At 41.9% G+C, this 21,382-nt stretch overlaps 2 protein-coding genes across 2 annotated transcripts; one reads left to right on the top strand and one right to left on the bottom strand.

The window, feature by feature from the left end:
• Positions 1-6,294: 6,294 nt before the first annotated feature.
• safb (scaffold attachment factor B) lies at positions 6,295-14,321 on the bottom strand. The gene is made up of 21 exons (XM_068320170.1): positions 14,053-14,321; positions 13,630-13,720; positions 13,071-13,135; positions 12,750-12,938; positions 12,611-12,670; positions 12,461-12,500; positions 11,271-11,676; positions 10,902-10,945; positions 10,403-10,509; positions 10,110-10,259; positions 9,510-9,598; positions 9,192-9,241; positions 9,023-9,102; positions 8,776-8,918; positions 8,460-8,559; positions 8,060-8,256; positions 7,741-7,918; positions 7,555-7,637; positions 7,405-7,463; positions 7,152-7,206; positions 6,295-7,040 (listed from the first exon to the last, which is right to left on the bottom strand). The coding sequence occupies exons 1-21, from the start codon at positions 14,203-14,205 to the stop codon at positions 6,923-6,925; spliced, it is 2,457 nt and encodes an 818-aa protein (XP_068176271.1). The 5' UTR covers positions 14,206-14,321; the 3' UTR covers positions 6,295-6,922.
• A 3,600-nt stretch (positions 14,322-17,921) lies between these two features.
• On the top strand, positions 17,922-20,750 carry LOC137598689 (tubulin alpha-1C chain-like). Its single transcript, XM_068319112.1, has 4 exons — positions 17,922-18,015; positions 18,835-19,057; positions 19,162-19,310; positions 19,414-20,750. The coding sequence occupies exons 1-4, from the start codon at positions 18,013-18,015 to the stop codon at positions 20,389-20,391; spliced, it is 1,353 nt and encodes a 450-aa protein (XP_068175213.1). The 5' UTR covers positions 17,922-18,012; the 3' UTR covers positions 20,392-20,750.
• Positions 20,751-21,382: the final 632 nt, after the last annotated feature.

Below are 21,382 nucleotides of genomic sequence, written 5' to 3'. Positions count from 1 at the left end.
TATTATTATTTTTATTATTATTATTATTATTATTATTATTATTATTAATGTAGAAGAATGAGCACTCATAGTTGTATTCTATGTATTTCTCAAATAAATACAATGAATTCTCACATGGTTGTGCAATGCAAATGTTCTTTACAGCATGTGTGACTTACTTACATTCCTTCTCCAATGACATAAATTATATCCAGTGATCCCACAACACATGTGATCATCTCCCACGAATCTTTTGGTGGGTGTGTTAATACACCTTCTTTTCTATTGGTCGAGCAGAAGTGAGTCTGGAACAAACAAAAAAAAGAGACACATGTCATGATAGCAAATGATACTAAAATTTGAGGGCCAATGCCCCAGTGGTTGCATGCAAAAAGAAACATGGGAACTATAAAACAGAAAAAAGTGCATTCCTATTTCATATCACAAGAAACGCAAACAAGATGTCTAGAAACTGGGAGTACTCTTCAGGGTGGTACTTATATCACTCTGACAGCACTTGGGGGCATTAAAGAATCCCCCCAAACTCCAGACAAATCAAAGACTCATGTCTGATGAGAAAGAACAATGAGGGCAATGTGTTTTGGTTTTCATGCTAAAACAACTCCATGAGAATATTTTACCCTCTATCCTCTCCAAAGAAAGCAAAGACAGCTGGAGTCTAGATGTTTTCTTTTCACGCAAGATTTATGTGTCACGGATTCATTCCTGTGTGAATTGTAAAACTAGATAAATCTACAGAAATAATACATTTGTAAAAATCTGTACAGAAACAACAGTAAATCAGATCTTAATGAAATATAACACGGGGAGTGTGACTTAGGGGGAGGGTCATGTTGTTTCATGTTACCTTCAAAACGAAATGAGCTCTAGACACATTTTACTGTCCAAAAAAAGTCTCCCCTTGAGAGAATTCACAATGCATACTGGTGTTACAGCTTTATACGTGAAATACTAAATTTGTAGCCCTTGCTCTCTGGTTCTATTTCCTTTAATTCCTTACTTTTTGCTTTCTGAGCCAATCAAATCCCAACATAAAGAAAAGCATTTCTGTTTATTTGAAGTTTTCCCTTTGCTTCAAACAAAGCCTCTGTATATGATGACAAAATTACCATAAGCAATGCTAGATAGAATAACAGAAGTATTTGTTTAATTTTTTATTTTATAAAACCAAGAGAGCGCTGATTGTTGGACAGTTCTGATAAACAAGATGTTACATTATTTAAATAGTAGATATGGTAAGGGACTCTCTGTACTGTCCTCAGTAATGAACTCTTGCTCTATAGTGGCCTTCTCTCAGTCTAGTCAGCTGTTTCCTTTATCTTACACGTCCAACTCTATGTATGCTGATGTAGGTTTGCCCAACCCAATAATTAGAGAGAAGATTGATGTCTGTGAGACAGGAAATAACAGGGCGCAAATGTCATATCCTATATTAAAGACTCTCGGATTAGCTACCTTCAGCATTTCACCTCATTTCACTTCAACAGTGTCATCAACCATCACCACCAGCACTTATACACACACACACACACACACACACACACACACACACACACACACACACACACACACACACACACACACACACACACACACACACACACATACACATGCTGTATATATATTTTGTTTGTTTGTTTGTCTTATATATAGAAGGCCGGATTTGTTTCACATTCATGTTGTTTGCTCTGCTGATGCTGTTTACCGTGGCCTCGCTGTGGAACCACTCTGACAACTCTGTGCATCTTCTTATCACAAATATTTAAACAGGTCGTCCATCCCTTGTACGTCTGTTGTGCTTGTACGAGTTACATGTTTTGCAGGTGTAATCATTAAATTCCAAATAATAAAACATGCCCTTAGTCACGATAACACAAAATCTCGAAAATCTCTTAAGTTTGTGTTGAAGCAGTCGTGTGAGACGCAAACAAATGGAGTATGGCAAAACCTTCAATGTAAACGTCCATTATGATGACTCACTGAGAAGCATGATTCTAGGAAAAACTGGAGATGGGGTTGGGTTTACCACGATGCTGCAGTGTAAATATTCACTTTCAGAGGTTGCATGTGTGTGCAATATGTCTCCACACTGAGGAGGGTGTTTCAAATATCGCCTGCAGACTGGAGATTTAGCGTCTGGTCACGTTTTCTATTATTAATATGGATTCATTTTGATCCACCGTTTTTTTTTTCCAGTTTTTTATCCTGCTGTCTGGTACGTCCCCTGTTCATCCAAGGTTATCCGCTCATCGTTTTTCATTACTTCATTGACACTCATCACTCTGTGTCCTCTTTTTATCTGAATGTTTCAACTTTCTCTCATTGTCATGACTGTCCAGACACATCAGGAGATGAAAAGACCTTCAGGATGTTCTACAAGCCAGGTGGGGATTAGATAACATCAAAAAAGGAAAGCCGAAGTTTCACTTCACAAGATTTAGACGTTTCACGGGAAAGCTCAAATTAGCAAACACGAGAGTTGATTTTGTGTTAACTGCCCATTAATCTTTTAGATGAGGAGAAAGAGCTGCCTGGCAGGACAGAGAAAGAAAGGCTCAGCGAGAGTTCAGCCTCTAACACGTCTCCCATGAAAAGCTCATAAAGAGACTGAAGGAGGAAACTGTAAGGCAGTATTTTATCCCTCTATTCACCAGCGACATGAAGAAGTCCACTTATCGCCCCTTCCCAGCAGTTTAACAAACTATTGAAGTGTGTCAGTGTGTCCACGCGTTTGTGTGTGTATATCTGATACACGCTGGGCAGGTCTCTGGTTTGTGACCGCTGTTGTAAAGTATGCTTGCTCCCATTTAATTGACTTCTCAGCCCTCACATCACATTAAATAAATAAACAAGACAATAAAAAAGTTCAGAACAATATCTTCCAATGTGTCCAGGAAGCCGACTTCCTTCTCTATGTATAAGAGTAAAAACTAAAAGTTAAATCTTAGAATTAAGGCTGGTTAAGTTTAGCTGTTAGCTTTGCATGATCTGATTCAGGCAACATGTTCACAAACATCCAGAATAAACACTGAATTTACTTCATGGTGTTTGCTTTCGTCTCGATGGGTTTTCATGCATCGTGTTTGACATACTGTATATGTAAAATATGTGTGTATGTAAAGATGCCAAACAGCCTTGAGACTGTCCGTCTCCAAGTTAGCTAAGGCAAAAAAAAAAAAAAGACCGTGGAATGAAACAAGGGTCACTGGTGCTGATACGTTTATTTGTTTTATACATGTTGACACTTTATGTGTTGGACAAAGTTGTGGGACTGCAGGTTCTCTATGAAAAAGACAGACTGAGATCTCACCTTTGTCTTTTGCAGAGGCTTATTAGTTCTATCAAATCCAATTTGCCGTATGGCAGCATGACTTCATGAGTCAGCTTCACCCTTATATGTTCATACGACTCATTAAAAACCTATTTTAATATGAAAGAAACCTGGGTTCATGTTCATCCACTGTCACTGCATGAGGACGGTTTTGTCTGACATATGCATGTAAATAAGCGTGCAGTGTGTGTATGTGTGAGCATGTAGTGAACATAGATTTGCACACACATGTTCTCACACATTCATGCTGGAGGCTTTGTGCAGATGTTGCTGCATGTCCTCCGTATGTCACACACACTGTGTCTGGTATGCAGACCACTACACACACCTGTTATCACAAAGACTGTATGTACACCAACTGCTTTGAATAAAATAAAGACAGAACATAAATTCAGGATTTCAACAATAAACACACATTTTTCAATGATATTAAAAGCAGAGATGCAAAACAGAGCTATGTGAATAAAAAAAAATAAAATCCCTATCCTGAAAACAAGAAGACACTCAAAACTGAAGAATTCAGTGAAGAACAGCCTGCTAAAAAAGTCAAGACCTTCAACTGAACAAGAGGAAAAGTTTGAAGACTTTTCTCCTGTCATCCAAGAAGCTTCTTCACTTCAAGAAGAGTATGGGATGTTATTCTATGTACGATAAATACAGAAGCAGAGGGACCAGGCAAACAAGTTTCAGCCTTTCTGGAAAGCAAGACTGCATCTACTTCTCTTTCTGTCCACCTCCAGTCGACCGACAGCAGACGATCTCAATGTTCTTGACTATTAAACAAGGGGGCTAGAAAGTCAAATCAAGGGGAAGCTAATGCTGGGCAGCTAAAGATGTTCTAAAACAACCTTCATAGGAGCATTTCCTGACAGACTGCTCGTGATGTTTTGTCTCCCTGGTTGACGGATGTCCGTCCCGCCGCCTTCTTTGCTGATGAGGCCTTTGACTGTGATGACCTCAGTCTGCCTCAGCATGAATCTGATGCCGTGTGAAAGTGACGCCAAGGAAAACAAGCATCATTCTTCACGCCTGGCAGCCTGAAATGACGTCTGGCTGCCCTCAACCAATGATTGTAAGAAGTGCCGGACCATCGTTCTGGTGACAGGCCTGGACCTCATCAAGGACTTTCCCCTTCGCCCCTGCTGTTCTGTTCAGGGATTATGGATTACAAAAACATTCCCAAAAACATTCCCATCTCCTCCCTACAGGTGAAGTCGCCCTGAGCTTCAGTTCTATGAAAACATAATAAAGATGTTGTATCAGCTTTGTTTTCCTTCAGCTGCTCAAGGAAGCTCATGGTGGATGACCTGTGGGGGGTGTAGGGGGTCTCAGGTCTGTTGCCCCAAAAACATCACAACTGTACCTCTCACATTCACGCACGGTGCCATCGATTCGCAGACGTAAATATCTATCTATCTATCTATCTATCTATCTATCTATCTATCTATCTATCTATCTATCTATCTATCTATCTATCTATCTATCTATCTATCTGATGATTAGATTAGAAGTCAAACAGAGACAAAAGAAATATGAAGCATGGATAAATTAGAAATCTCATCAGGACAGATGTCAGAGAAAATAAACACAGTTCATATTTAAAGGTCAGGACTCTGAGTAAATGATGTTTCACAGCACGGAGGTGACCATGAGGTCAACTGTGTGTGTCTGTGTGTGTCTCCAGGTGTCTGTTGCCTTCTCCAGCTCAGACCCTGAGTAGCAGCCCTCACAAGTTCTGTTGATTTAAGATGCTTGCCCTAGATGTGCTGGACTAAGAGAGAAGATGTGAACCAGCTGCAGGGACGATGCAACGTGTCCTGGTTGTTCTCTCTGGTAGGTTCACTGGATATGAGATGATTGTATTGTAGGACGAGTCTGCTCCAGTATAAGAACATAAAAATAAAATTCCTCTTCTATTTATAGTTGCATGACGCCCTCTAGTGGACAAAATGAAAACAACGGGGGCGAAAGTAAAGCGGTGAATCCACTTCTATTCCTAGTGTTGGGTAAGTGCAGAATGGGATCACCAGATGGGTCGGTGGTGGTACACAAAGTGTACCAAAGACGGAAAGGGGTCCATTGAAATAAAGGAACTCCGTTTGTGGAAAAGAGGAACCTGGAGCAGTTGCTGAAGAGAACTAACGAAGTTCACGCGAAAGTCACATCTGATGCTGACAGCTGGTGACTTACGGGACTGAAGTACAAAGGTCAAAATCATTTCCTTTTTCATTTTAATATGTAACTCTGGTCATTGTTGTTCAACAGGGGGAATGATCCATTAAACATTACTCACTGGTGTCACTGGTGGTCTTATTCTCACAGGCTGCCAGTGGTTTTGCTGTTGCAGCCAACAGCCTCTCACCTCATTTCCTCCACAGGCCTCACGAAATTATCCATCATTCAAAATGGGACCTCAACTTTGACACCCTGGTATTTAGGGATGTGTGAGACCACTTGAACAGCAAAGACTCGCTGTGTGCTGAGAGATAACGTTACTCTGTTCTTCTCTCCAGTGCTGCATCAAGTGACTTTTTCCTCCAGTAGCTCTTTAATATTTACATTGCCGCATGAATGTGGACATGATATTCACTTTGTTTGCTATACAATCTGGTAACAGGCTTCACTGTGACTCACAGTAACAACATTCAACACATTTCCAAACTGGTCTACATCAGTCAAATTCAAAGTGTGGACCTTATGTAGTGTGTTCTCTAGAGGAAATTTTAATTACATGAAGAAATTGCCTGAAAGAAGTTATTCTCAATAGAACTTTCCCTGTTAAAATACATAAATCAGACCAGATCTAAAACTGACTTTTGAAAATTTCTTTGACACAATTGCAAAAAGCTGGATACTTTATTAACTTCACTGTAATTTACATCTGTCCTCCGTCACACAGCCGATATTCTCTGCCACTGAACAAATGATCCAAACAGTCAAAAGAAAAAGAAACTTTACACATAAAAATAAAAACCATTTAGTCACAAAACTCAGACTGACGCACCATACAGTAATTTAGGATTATAGCAATCTGTCAAACTGTTCGTCCACATGCATGTAATACAAACTTTTATACAATTATCTCACAAACGCACAAATCAAACACTATTTACAAAAAAAAGCAATTAATGAAATATTAAAAAAAGTTCTACAAGTGTGTTGAATCAGAATGTGACATTTAATTTAAAAACTTTTTCTGCAACAACGCAACCTCATTCATCATCAAATGAAAGACGTCAAAAACAGGAGCCTGAAGCACAAAGTAACTGATAAACTGAACACAAGTGAACGTACGGAGAACATTGGTGAGGTTAGGTCCAGCAGCCCATGTGTGTAGAAAACATCTGAATGTTCAACAAACAGCTTTTCTTGCGAGCTGGCAGCTGTGAAAAGGGAATTTCGTTCTGAATGATGCACATGGAGAAAAAGGAGACTACTTCACACAAACAAAACAAATTGGGACCCGACCAGAAAAATATACGTGTCCGTCAGAATTCCTAATTTAAAAACATGTACAAGCCCAGCCGGTAACAATCTTTGTATGAGCTCCAGAAACGGTCCCAGTTTTGTTTTGTCTTTTCTTTTCGGAGGTCAGTACCGCCGACCAAACGCTCCGCCCTGCATCCCGCTGCCCTGCATCATCTGGTTCTGTCTGTTCAGAGCTCCGGAGAGGGACTGGGAGGTTCCTGTGTTCATGTAGCCCCCGCGGCTGGTGGTAAACAACACAAACAATGATCAAACAACAGCCACAGCTGATGCTCGACAGCAATAGAATGACAGGAAGCGAGAGCTGAAAGACTTCTCATTGGCTGATACTCACCCCGCCATTCCCCCACGAGCCATGTGGCTCTGACCTGGGATGCCTCCGTCTCTACCTGCAGCAACAGGGATGGACAGACCAACATGTTTACGATTCTAAACAGCAGCTCTCTCAGCAGCATGACACTGTATTTGTATTAAATACTTTCACAGCCAAAGGAGTGCACTTTTTAAATGAGCGTAACATACGACAAAAACTAGCAAGTGAACACTGGCATCATGGGTATCACACAATAAAGCACAAGCCTGCGTACTTTGCCATGTTCTGTCTCCATCCATCTTCCGGTTGGAGTCCCAGTCTCTGCCTCCTTCCCTGGAAGACAAACACAAATTGTTTTGAGGTTTTAACTTGTTGCTGGACTCAAATGTGTTTTCCTATGGTTGGAACTACAGCTGATGTTCACCTTGGGTTGATGCGTTTGTCGTAGCCTCCACTCCATGAATCTCTGTTATCTCTGTTGTGCCGTTCCGACCGGTCTGAGAAATGCTGCAACAAAACAAAGGAGAGTTGAACGCCCGTACCTGTTGACTTACAGTAGACTGTCAGGAAGCTTTACGATAAGTCGAGCTGTAATGGTTCTGCCTCTCACCTGACCGTCCCTGTCTGCACCGATACCACGGGAGTTGTCACGCCTGTCCATCATCACATCGTCTTGGTAACGGCCTCGGTCCCTGTGGTCAAAGTCCTGATAACGATCCTGTCGACCGAAGTCTGAGCGGCCATAACGATCATCCATGTTCATGCGCTTATCAGGCCAGTCATCCTTCCTGCAACAGGATCAGACAACAAAATCCAGGATTTCTACCATGAAATCTTAGATCCACAACATAGAAGTCTGACCTATGTCAGCTGAAATGAACTCCCAAGCAGCCCTGCTCAGCATCACTTCCCTGTCTGTCCCCACTGACCTGCCATCCATGTCGTAGGGCCTCTTTATGGGCCGGCGTTCCTGATCGTAACGCAGCTGCTCCTGCTGTCGCCGGAGCTCCTCCCGCTCCCTGAGGATCCTTTCCTGCTCGCGTCTCCTCTCGTACTCTATGCGCAGCCTTTCCCGCTCCAAGAACTGACGCTCCATACGATCAGCATCGAGGCGCTGTTTCTCAGCCTGGGAATGCAACCATCGAGGAGTTTCAATAGGAGGGAACTTATGAGATTATTTAGTCTAACATGAATTTGACATGAAGAAACAAAGACAAACAGCTTCTTCTATTACTTCAGGTTAACAACAAATCTGAAGTAATGTCAGTCCAAAAAATATGAAGCAGTAGAAAGAGGAATCCCTAGCAGCAAAAAAAACTTCTCTTCTACCTCCAACCAGTGTCTTTTGCGCATCAAGTGTTTCCTCTCCTCTCTCTCCCGGAACAGACGGATTCGCTCACGCTCGCGGTCTGGACGGTTGTCGCGATCACTGGAAGCAGAACACATTCAGGAACTGAATACAGGTAACAGTGGAAAATGATTTCATATTGTACAAACTACTCCCAGCTTATCCAGGCTACACTTAAGGAGGAGGATGTGTTTATAGAAACAGTGGTTATTTACAGCACCATAAAGAAAAAAGCTCTCATTAACACCCAGACATCCATCATTCAGGTTATTTCTGGACTTCTTGAACGATACTTACGTGTATCTGCGTCTCTCCACCTCTCTCATCTCCCTCTCTCGCTGTCTCTGCCTCTCTCTCTCTCTTTGCTCCTTGATCTGGTCGAAGGACAGGATATCTTTCTTCTCCTTACTGGGTGATTTACGATCCCGACTCTTTGAGCTCTGTAGAAAAGGACCACAAGACAGAAAATGGACAAGAAAAAAATAAAATAAACCACTTGAAGGCAGTCCAACAACAATTTTGGTATTTGTGAACGTTTACTCACTCGCTCCTTGCTTTTGGTTTTTACACTGATGACAGGCTCTCCTTTGGACTTGTCCATAACCACAGTCCTCTCGTTGCGCCCTATCAAATAAAAATCGGATTTGTCAGGAGCCGACTGGACTATTTTATCAGCAGTTGACAGAAGCCGGACAGGAGCCCACATTTCTCACCTTTGCCATCTTTTCCTTCACCCTCAGACTTCTCATCCTTTCCATCAGATCTACAAGAAAGTATCGCAAGTATGAACAAAAAAGCCAACAACATCTTAAAGCCAGTTCAACGACATGTTTAGTCATCTCCCTATAAGTGATGGAGTATGTTCTGCTCATTTGTACAGCTTAACTGACTGACACTGACAGTTGTCTTCATTGGGACAAGTCACGCTAGAACACTATGTGTCTATGTTAAAGAAAAGCATGTGGACCAAAACACTGAGCTGCCGCTGTTTTTTGAACTTTAAATATGCAGCAGCTTGCAGGCAGTCTTACTTTGAGTCAGTGGAGTGCCTCCGGTCACCGATGGACTTCTTGGCCTCATTCTTGTCGGCTGGCTTCTTGCCAGCAGGCTCATTTTTAGCCTTCAAAAATGAAGCAGTGAAAAGATTGAGTCACACTGCCCATAACATGCAATGAAACCAAACAACAACACCTCTTTAGGTATCAGATTACTCATTGTTTTGAGCGATTCTTCTCCAGACTTGTAGTTTCCGTTATAACACAACAAAAGCTCACATTTTTGCCTTGTTATCCTGTCTTAATGTTTTTTTAATGTTATTTAGTTTGTTGGCACTTTGTTAGTAGGAGTCACATGTTGAGTGTCTCTACAAAACCAAAAGATGTGTTATATCTATGTTAATTATCTGAGAGTTTGCACCTTTTAAAATAACACGTAAAAGCTTTTCAACAGGCATACTACCCATCCTCATTAGTACTGCATGTCAGTGTGGTGACGAATGTCTCCATCAGGTTATTTTTACCAGATATTCCTCTTTAAATAACAAAAAGAATTCTGAGTACAAATGCAAAGATTCCCTTTATGTGGGAATGACTATTAAAGTGAATGTAAGATAACATCTTCCTGAAGCTCACCCTCTCCACAGAGATCATCCTGCCGTGCAGCTCAGTCCTGTGAAGGTGGCTGATACACTTAGTGGCCTCATCTGATGAAGACATGGTGACAAAACCATAGCAGCGAGCTCCAGGGCTCTTGGCATTGGTCACCACCTTAGCTCCAACAACCTGCAGGAGAAGAAAACATGGAGGAAAAGAAGTGTGGACAGGGAGAAGAAATAAATTCTCAACGTTGGATTAAAGACTAATCATTACAGCTAATCATATTAGTAATAAAGGTCAAAGGTAAGACGTGGCAGACGTGGACCAACCTTCCCATATTTGCTGAACAGAGTCTTCAGGTCAGTGGCTCTGGTGGTAGAAGACAGACCGCTGACCCACAGATTCCTGCTGCTGGCTGCAGGGCTGCTGCCAGGAGCTACACAAGAGAATCCACAAACTCAACCAAATCCTCATAACAGTGGACAGAATAGCAACAAACCACACAAATCATTAAGCATCGTATTTATAATTATGACATTGCAAAGAAAACAAGGCCCAGGGCAGATTACAGAGAATCCAGCCTGGAGTCCTCAATGGACGAACTGAATGACTTCTGTCCATCACGAATAACTTTGTGCTGTACTGTCTGTTGTACTACCTGTTGTACTGCCTGTGTTGTACTATCGGTTGTACTGCCTGTTTACCATGGGTCTGAGAGAACGGCAATTTCATCTGTGCTGCATGTCGTGCACATATGGTACATTTGACAATAAAGCTGACTTTGATGGAGGCCAATCCTTGTAAGAATGTGGGAAAACAATCACTCACTCTTTTCATCTTTTGTCTCAGTCTCGCCATCTTTTTCCTCAGAACTAGAGACAAAGAAAAAAACCCAATGTCAACACAGAGCAGCAAACAAACCAGGGATCTCTCCTCACACTCGCGGTTTATGTTTTATCTCATAACTGATGGAGAACAGCTCATCTCGTACCATAGTGAGGGATTTAACAGTGGGTCTGTACCTTACAGCAGTTCTGTAACATTAGGCCTCAAAAATGAGCATCAGGACAAATGAAAACTGGCAAATGCACAGAAAAAGTTTTACCTCCAAATGAGAATCCAAATTTTGCTAGCACAAAGGAGCCAATGCAACAGAGATAGCCATTTTGGTTTGTAGTAGACAGAGAAGCAACAAACCTTTTTTTCTGATCATCGCCCTCTACAGAAGAGGACTCTTTCACTGTCGAGGCTGAATCCACGGCAGCTTTCTCTTCAGTCTTCTCATCCTCCTCACCCTTCTTTGACCCCATTTCTGAATCAACAGTTTCACCCACAGTGCCCTGTTTGCTTACGCTAACATCCTGCAAGCTTTCATTTTCAGTGTCAAATGTCTCTTCTGGGACATTCTGTGTGTCCCCAATGTCCTTGGTGTCAGTCTCCACAACATCACTGTCACCCTCCACATCTCCAGAGGTGGCCTTGGGCACATTTTCTTCCCCTCCAGCAGTGGCAGCTTGCTCTTCTTCAGGACTCGTCTCGTGGCTCTGGTGGTGATCTTCGTTAAGCGGCTCAGATAAACAAGACCCGGCTACTTTGCCATTTTCTACGGATTTAACAGGAATAGAATGGCACAGAGTTTAATCACTTCTGAAACACAGCAATAGTTAACGAGGAACTGGCAAGGCCTGGATTAGGAACGGCATGACCACTGGCCTCTGATCTTAGAACTACTGACCCTAATGAGAGACTGGAAAAGAACCCAAAGGCTGAAGGGCAGCCAGACCACTAGCGCAACTCAGAATTTGGTTCTTTACCCACGTTGAACCACTTCACTCCTTTCACCTGAACCAAAGCAGACAAGAATCCAGAGCTGGAGAGAACCACAAGATCGGCTGTGCAGCAGCAGCTTCTGGGTGCAATCTAGTTTTGTGCCAACCTTCGACTTTCCCAGTGTTCGTTTACGATGATGGCAACTTCTGCTCAGGTCCATTAATTTCACATCCTGCTGACTTCTGAGACATTGTCTTTTAACAAGTTGGAAACGTTGACAAGTCTTGGTGGATCTTCGTTGTCTTGATTTTCGTGAAGCAACCTAGAAACACTGCAATCACCTGCAACAGCTGACACCTCCCTGACCCTCACACTAAATTGCTGACAGTGTGCATCAATTTGTTAACTGCTGGTGTCTTAACAGAGCAAAACTGGTGGCTCAGTATTCATGAGTGACATTTTTTAAAAAATGGTTAATCAAACTTGAGCAAAAAGGCAGCAATTCCCTTTGGGCTTCCAGTCTCTCCCTCTGGCTGAAACTAAACAAAGTGTTTGCATTCCGAGCTCAACACTGTCAAAAGATACCACCAGATTTCATCAACCATTTCCTACAGTACCTGTTTCTTCTTTCACATCTTCTGCATCTGGATCCTGATCCTACCAGAAAAGAATATTTCAAATAACATTAGTAGTTGTGACCTACATTTATGTGATCTTGTTGAACACGTACACACACATACACCTATAAAACTTATTAAGAAACATACCATATTGATTGATGTGCATGACACATATTCATCTTTTTCCAGTATCTCTGATTCGTCAATCTGTCAAAATAGTACAAACTCATCAGCATTAACCCTTCAGCGATAGGGTACAATGAAAAACAGAAGACAGGATTCTCACCTCTGGACCACTTGCTTCTAGTTCTTGCCCCAACGCCTCCTCATCATGTTCTTCATTCATAAGTGCATCTTCATCAGCTTGAAAATCATCATCGGCTGCTAATCCATTATCATTATCCGTCTCATCCAGAACATTCATGTCAAGGATGTCCATTTCTTGCATGTTCTCATGATCATCGTGAAGCTCCTCCTAAAAAATAATCAAACACAGTATGTGATTAATAACTCTAAAAGATAGACTCGAAGCAGATAGATCCTGTGAATGTTCAAATACCTTTCCATTCCACCAAAGCAATCTTGGAAAATCAAACAGCAAACTTACATGGCCATCATGGGAATCCTCCTCAACAATGGGGTCCTCTGGTTCATCATTTTCCTGCCTTGTTTCTACAAAAAAAAACAAAAAAAAAAGTATTATTAGAGACAGACATCATCTTTTCTCTTCTTTTTAATTCTTCTATTCTGCTGACAACATGGCATCTCAACCCCACCAGGAATCTCAACTTCGTTCTGATTGTGGATCTATTTTCTTTCATTTCTTCCAACCAGGTAGTTCTGGGCCTGTCCTAACTATTGACTATAAGGTTTAATTGATAGTAGTTTTTCTTAAATTTTAAATTGCTAGATCCAATCTGAGTATAGTACCTCCAAAGTTAACATGAACTTGAACAGTTAATGAACCAATGCAGACCACCACGTCCTTCATAAACATCAGCCTTAGACTGACATAACTAGTGTAACAGAGTTAATGACAGTAGGCATTCTGCTCCATGTCAGGTCATCGTGACTTTAACACACACTTGTGAAGCTGGTGTTGGAGCTGGTGTGTCAGACGGATCTGGTTTCCAGCACTCAGCAGCTGTTTGTTTTGCGGACTGTACCTTTAGCGACCCGTTTGGCTGCGGACTTCTTCGGGGTTGACTCCGGACAGAGAATGATCTCGTCTGGATTTCCACCCTCCTCTTCGATTGCCTGTTTGTGGACATGAGAAGAAAGAAAACAAAAACAAAACAAAAAAACCCTTAAAATAGCATCTTAGTAAACAAAAAACACACATCAGATTTAAATTAAAATAATCATCACAATGAAAGCCTTCTACTAAAACGCTAACGGTAAGGCTGGTTCCTGTAGAAGTTAGCTAGCGGGGCAGACAGGCACGCTACGGGCCTCCCTGCTAACGCTGGAGCTCCCTGCGCCGTTTGTCTGCAAGATCCTCACCGAAATAGGAAGTAACGGTTTATACGTGGTGCTCTTAGTAACGGAGCACAACGACTACATTTTAAACAACTAAAAAGTTTACAGACCTTTTTCAAACGCTCCGACAGAAGGCTCTTCACGCCCGTGGTGTCCAGGTTTCGCTTCTTCAGCTCGGCCTTGAGATCGATAACTCTGAGCTCCGACAGTTTGCGGACCTCTGCACCCTCCAGAGCTTCCATGGCTACTGACGGGTCAGTCATTCCTGTGTCCGTACAATGCAATTCCAGATAGAGCTATTGTTTAATTCAATTTTATTTTATTGACGCCGAGCGACGAACGACCAATGCTGAGCCGCAGAACCACTGCAAAATGGCGTCCGCCGCTAACTGTGACGTCACTGCGCATGCGCAGAGAGATGAAAGCCGCCCTGTGGATCAGAAAAAAACTGAAACGGAGGGAAAATACTGAACAGGGTCTTTATTGTACCAAACATTAATGGTTGTGTGTTTTTTATGAGAAGCCTAATAATTGTCTAATTTTGCATATTTATTCTGTTCCAAAATTTTTTTTGGTTTTTGTTTAATATTTCCATCAAACATTTTTATTGCACAAATATACAAAAAACAGTATTAATGTCCTCAGCGAGTATTAGCATTAAAAAATTTTTAGATGCCTCAGCTTGGATGGACTGATCCGATTTCTTCTCTTGGTGAGTGTCTGTCCTGGTTTTGAGAAGATTCTCTCAGAAGGAACAGATGTTGCCACAACACACGGTCTCCCCTTCATCACCTTCACCAGGCATGAAGGTAATGAAGGGGGCTGAAACGGTGGCCTGCCACCAGCTCAGTGGGTCTTCTGCTCGTTGGATGATAGCACCTGACCTCCACTTCAGCATCAGCTGTAGGATTTCTACTTGCAGCATCTCCTCTAGGATCTAGGATCCAATAATGTGGTTTCTTAGACTCTACTGTCCTCTAGAGTCTGGAGGACAGTGTTGTATTCCGTAGCATAAGTTTGCAGCCTATGGCTGAACAAAATGTTGCAGCCAATCCAGGGTGGAAAAGATGCCCCCCCCCCCCAAGAATTCATTTCCTTCACCTGTCCATTGGGTTTTGACCAATTTCAGGCCATCATGAGGTTTAGTGTACAATTGTGCACGTTCTCCCAACTAAAAAGTTGAGAGAGGCCTGTAACTGTCATCATAGGTATATCTCAACTATGAGAGACAGAATGAGAAAAAAAATCCAGAAAAATACCATTGTCTGATTTTTAAAGAATTCATTTGCAAATTATGGTGGAAAATAAGTATTTAGTCAATAACAAAAGTTCATCTCAATACTTTCCTATATACCTTTTGTTGGCAATGACAGAGATCAAACGTTTTCTGTAAGTCTTCACAAGGTTTTCACACACTGTTGCTAGCATTTTGCCCATTCTTCCATGCAGATCTCCTCTAGAGCAGTGATGTTTTGGGGCTGCCGTTGGGCAACACAGGCTTTCAACTCCCTCCAAAGATTTTCTATGGGGTGAGACCGGCCAGGCCACTCCAGGACCTTGAAATGTTTCTTACGAAGCCAATCCTTTGTTGCCCGGGCAGTGTGCTTGGGATCATTGTCATGCTGAAAGACCCAGCCACGTTTCATCTTCATTGCCCTTGCTGATGGTAGGAGGATTTCACTCAAAATCTCATGATATATGGCCCCATTTCCTTCACACGGATCGGTCGTCCTGGTCCCTTTCAGGAAAACAGCTCCAAAGCATGATGTTTCCACCCTCATGCTTCACAGTAGGTATGGTGTTACTTGGATACAATTCAGTATTCTTTCTCCTCCAAGCATGAGAAGTTGTGTTTCTACCAAAAAGTTCTATTTTGGTTTCATCTGACCATAGGGCATTCTCCCAGTCTGGATCATCCAAGTGCTCCCTAGAAAACTTCAGACAGGCCTGGACGTGTACTGCCTTAAGCAAGGGGACACGTCTGGCACTGCAGGATTTGAGTCCCTGGCAGCGTAGTGTGTTACTGTTAGTAGCCTTTTTTAACTTTGGTCCCAGCTCTCTGCAGGTCATTCACTAGGTCCCCCTGTGTGGGTCTGGGATTTTTGCTCACAGTTCTTGTGGTGATTTTGACCCCACAGGGTGAGATCTTGCGTGGAGCCCCAGATCGAGAGATTATCAATGGTCCTGTATGTCTTCCATTTTCTAATAATTGCTCCCACAGTTGATTTATTCACACCAAGTTGCTTGCCTATTGCAGATCAGCCTGGTGCAGGTCTACAATTTTGTTTCTGGCATCCTTCGACAGCTCTTTGGTTTTGGACATTGTGGAGTTGAAGTGTGACTGTTTGAGGTTGTGGACAGGTGTATTGTATACTGCTATTGAGTTCAAACAGGTGCCATTAAAACACGTGATGAGTGGAAGACAAAGGAGCCTCTTAAAGAAGAAGTTACAGCTCTGTGAGAGCCAGACATCTTGCTTGTTTGTAGGTGATCAAATACTTATTTTCCACCATAATTTGCAAATAAATTCTTTAAAAATCATTATGATGACTTATGATGACAATTACCAGCCTCTCTCATCTTTTTAAGTGGGAGAACGTGCACAATTGATGGCTGACTAAATACTCTTTTTTCCCCACTGTATGTGTTAAACATGGGTGTTGGGTCCACTTCAGAATTTTTATGGCTTTGGTGATGTTTGCAGCATTGTCACTCACACAACACACCAGTTCGTCTCCCACTTCTCAGTCTTTTGCCACTCTTACTAGCCCCTCTGCCAGGTTTTCTACAGCTTGTCTCTCAGTAAACTCAAAGCAGTTCAGAAGGCAACTTGTAGTTTTCTAAACAAAGAAATGGCGAGTGACAGACATGAAAGACTATGTTGTTCAGGGGGTCCAGCAGTCAGTTGACGGGAAAACTGATGGAGGTTTTTTTCACCTTTTCTTGCCATAATGCTCATTCTGACATATAGTTTAGCTATACATATTTAGCTGTTTGAGACAATGTTTTTCTACTGGATAGAGTCAGAAAACTCTACCCAGTTTGTTGTTGTGTTAAGGTAGCAGGATGTGGAAATAGTACACGTTTAGTTAGCTCTGCTATTAAGAATTGTTCACTTTCTGAACATCAGCAACACAAACAGAATCCTGTAGGTGGTGAGGTCCAAAGAAGGAGGCTTTGAACCTTTTTGGATAAATCTGTTGAAATTTGGTTTGTTACTCCAAGCTTCTTTCATTGAGAATGTGGTTGTCGTCTTTGGCAGTGTGGCTGTACACCAACCACACAACAGTCGATGACCCGAAAAAGCTGAATATAACATAATTTCATGTGTTTTTCCTTTCTTGCTCTATTGTATCCATACATAATAGGAAGTTGATTTATGATTATTGATTCTTACAGGGTTTGATAAAGCGATAAGAGATGTAGACAACATGTCCATGCAAGTACAAGTAATATGAATAAATACATACGTGTTTCTGTGTGTGATGTACATAAGAGGATTAGCGCCACTGGGAAAAAATACCCTCTTGCAGGGCTCAGAGGACACTCGTGTTGCCAGCGTCCTGGTACAAATTCGAAGAGGAGTTTCTTTGTTCTTCCCAATAAGCCAAAGGATCTGAAGACCTTTAATGTGGAGGTGCTGACAGATACCGCTGCACCTCCACAATGGAACCAGCAGTGATATTTCTGGAGGCTCTCACCTCTTCAGCATCCCTGTCAACCCTGGAGGTTGCTCTGGAGCAGTGGTTAAAAACAAACAAAAAACTCCCGAATTTGGGGCATGGTTTCGAGCCATGTGTCAAAGGGAAAATCACTACCCGTACGTACAAGCCCTGTCAATGGCCTGTCAGATTTTTAATTTAACCAATAAGAATGCCCCTTGTGACTTCACAGTAACCAATCAGCTGTAGCAGCAGCCTTCCACCTGGAAGAGAGTATAAAATCCACCGCCCAGTAAGCTTAGACATTTGTGTTGCAACTTGCAAGCAGGTGACATAGTGGCCTTGCTGTGAGCAAACTAGTTAGTTCCTTACTTTTTAAACATTCAGCGTATTCTTCATTCCTCTGTCATGGTGAGTAAAGTCATGAATATATATTTTCTCAATTGTTTTGATTAAAATAATTTGTATTTCTAAAGTTGGTAAAGGTAATAATTACCATCTAGGTAATCAGCTTCAACAGTTTAAATTCAAGTGATGAATTTGCGAAAACTTTAAACAAAGCTTACTCATCAAAAACTATGTGCATTTTTTAATGCCAAGGCTTTTCTTGTCTACATTGTGTAAGACTTTATTTAAAAGTTTTCTCAGCAGCTGTGTTTGATTTGTTCCCAGCAGGAACAGGTGGCAAGCTACTTCATTGAGGAGTGACTTGCCACTGGTTTTCTCTTTCTTGAAAGAACGTTTATTTGAACGTCTATTTTTAAAGGTCCCATATTCGTGTCAAATAATTTCACACAGCTGCCGGTTTTACAGACAGATACTTTATTACTTACTTCACTTTATCATCCTTCCTTCCTTTTCTTTCTTTCATAATCCCAGAGAAAATTGCGTATATCCACTGCTCGCTCATAAGCATTCACACACACTTCTGGAATTTGCGCGTTCCACAGACCGCACAGTAGATATAAATGCAAACACAGGATAAATTAACACAAAGAGAACAATTGACACTACAGGACATATACTACACAACTAGACAGACTAATGGAAAAAACAACTAAAATGTCGATACAGCAAGTGGTCGGGTGACTTTGGTCATCTTGTTTCTACACAATTGTATTTTTCCTAACCTTGTCATGACTCACGCTCAACAAATTAATTTTAGGCTAGCCGAATGTTTTAGATATGCGAATAATTACATACAATTGATGTCTTTTTTTCCTTTTCCAGCGTGAGTGTATTTCTGTGCACGTCGGTCAGGCCGGTGTTCAGATTGGTAATGCCTGCTGGGAACTGTACTGCCTGGAACATGGGATTCAGCCGGATGGACAGATGCCCAGTGACAAAACCATTGGAGGAGGAGATGACTCATTCAACACCTTCTTCAGTGAGACTGGAGCTGGAAAGCATGTCCCCAGAGCTGTTTTTGTTGACCTGGAGCCCACTGTCATTGGTAAATTCATAAATTGCCAAAATGTATGAGAAAATGATAGCTACTTCTTGTGTTTTATTTTTCTGTTCAGTCAAGCCCTTGTATTGATGGTAATTTCTTTTCAGATGAGGTACGGACGGGAACCTATCGACAGTTGTTCCACCCTGAACAGCTGATCACTGGCAAGGAAGACGCGGCCAATAACTATGCCCGTGGACACTACACCATTGGGAAAGAGCACATTGATGTTGTACTGGATAAGCTCCGCAAGCTGGTGAACACATTTCCTTCAAATGAGTACTGTAGTTTGACTCCAGAATGTTAATTAGATGTAACCATGGTGCATTGGTGATCATTGCCTCTCCCTTTTTCCTTAGGCTGACCAGTGCACAGGACTTCAGGGTTTTCTGATCTTCCATAGCTTTGGAGGGGGCACCGGTTCTGGGTTCACATCTCTTCTCATGGAGCGTCTATCTGTTGATTACGGAAAGAAGTCTAAGCTGGAGTTCTCGGTCTACCCTGCTCCTCAGGTGTCTACTGCTGTGGTGGAGCCCTACAACTCCATCCTAACTACCCACACCACTCTGGAGCACTCTGACTGTGCATTCATGGTTGATAATGAGGCCATCTATGATATCTGTCGCAGAAACCTTGATATTGAGTGTCCCAGTTACACCAATCTAAATAGGTTGATCAGTCAGATTGTGTCCTCCATCACTGCTTCCCTTCGTTTTGATGGTGCCCTCAATGTCGACCTGACAGAATTTCAGACCAACTTGGTGCCATATCCGCGCATCCACTTCCCTTTGGTAACCTATGCCCCTGTGATCTCTGCTGAGAAGGCTTACCATGAGCAGTTAACTGTGGCAGAGATCACTAATGCCTGCTTCGAACCAGCCAATCAGATGGTAAAGTGTGACCCTCGCCACGGCAAATACATGGCTTGCTGCCTTCTGTATCGTGGGAACGTAGTACCAAAAGATGTAAATGCGGCTATTGCCACCATCAAGACCAGGCGCAGCATCCAGTTTGTGGACTGGTGCCCCACTGGTTTCAAGGTTGGAATCAATTACCAGCCACCCACTGTAGTTCCTGGAGGAGACCTTGCCAAGGTTGAGAGGGCTGTGTGCATGCTGAGCAACACCACTGCTATTGCGGAGGCTTGGGCTCGCCTGGATCACAAGTTTGATCTGATGTATGCCAAGCGTGCATTTGTTCACTGGTATGTTGGTGAGGGGATGGAGGAGGGAGAGTTTTCTGAGGCCAGAGAGGACTTGGCAGCTCTGGAGAAAGATTATGAGGAGGTTGGGGCTGAGAGTGTTGCGGAGGAAGAGGAAGATGGAGAGGAATATTAGAAGGCTTTGAACCTTTATTATGATCTGTTCTTGGTTAAAATGTTTTACATGTTTGTGCTTGATTAAAATGTTCGGTTTTTCCTTTCGTTCGAATGATGAATAAAAATTGTTCTTGTATTGTGACAATGTTGGTCCTCATTACATTCAGTTGTCACAAGTGCTATTGGAGACAATTTGTAATACAATCGATATTGAAAGTTAAATGTGCCAGTATTAAACTGGTTCATGGACATTTGAAAAGCTCAGGTTTGGGTTTTTTTGTTAGTTGCGCTACACAATATGGAGGATGTTTAACTAGTCTGTTGTATCATTGGAAGTCATGCTATCCGAGGGATGTGATTTAAAGGTTTTGTTCCTGCATTTTCTAGACTGGATTTATTCTGGGAAGTAGGATATGAAATTAAAAATGGAAGTATTACATTATTTGTGGCTACTTGAATACTTATCTACATAAATATTCATTACATTTACTGGTAAATTGATTAGCAGATGTGTCTTGTTGGTAATTCATTGGATGAATGACAGAATGCCAAAAATGTAAATGTTTCTGGAACAAAAGTAATACAGAACGGGTGATGGGTTTGTCAGTTCAAAAAGCCAAAAGAGTTTCATTTCTGAAATCCTAAGAGACCAAAAAACCGCAATAAAAATTAAGAGCAAAAGTATTAGGATAAATATTAAGTTAAAGTATTTTTTTGTCTGTTGTTTTGACACCTCAGTCTGCTCTTCAAGCCAAAACCAAACCAGATAAGTGAAACGGTACACTTCATTGAGGAGTAAGTTGTCATTTTGGACATGATTGAATTACTTATCAGCCAGGTCTGGTTTGAACACCCCGCTGTGGATTCACCTTTGTTATCGGTCTTAGAGGCAGGACAAATGTCAAAGGTACCTCATTTATGATGTCGTCTGGTCTGTTGGAGTTCTCAGCTATCATTGTTTGAGTAAATTTGCGAAAGTTTAAGTTTTTCCTCATGGTCTGGAGGTTGTT

The sequence above is a fragment of the Antennarius striatus genome, chromosome 7 (genome assembly GCF_040054535.1).
Source record: "Antennarius striatus isolate MH-2024 chromosome 7, ASM4005453v1, whole genome shotgun sequence".
Classification (NCBI taxonomy): domain Eukaryota; kingdom Metazoa; phylum Chordata; class Actinopteri; order Lophiiformes; family Antennariidae; genus Antennarius; species Antennarius striatus.
Note: the sequence above shows the minus strand (reverse complement) of the source record. Positions and strands in the feature narration are given on the sequence as shown.

Bases quoted from the DNA above. Each gene is read 5' to 3' on its own strand.
- safb (XM_068320170.1), bottom strand. From the start codon at position 14,205: ATGACTGACCCGTCAGTAGCCATGGAAGCTCTGGAGGGTGCAGAGGTC. The intron at 9,103-9,191 runs GTGAGAAATGTG...TTTATTTGATAG, and splicing joins TGAAGGAAAAGATGGCAAAG to GGCGCAACGAGAGGACTGTG. The intron at 8,257-8,459 runs GTAGAAGAGAAG...TTGCATTCCCAG, and splicing joins GCAAAAGACACTGGTTGGAG to GCTGAGAAACAGCGCCTCGA.
- LOC137598689 (XM_068319112.1), top strand. The intron at 19,058-19,161 runs GTAAATTCATAA...ATTTCTTTTCAG, and splicing joins CCTGGAGCCCACTGTCATTG to ATGAGGTACGGACGGGAACC. The intron at 19,311-19,413 runs GTGAACACATTT...CTTTTTCCTTAG, and splicing joins TGGATAAGCTCCGCAAGCTG to GCTGACCAGTGCACAGGACT.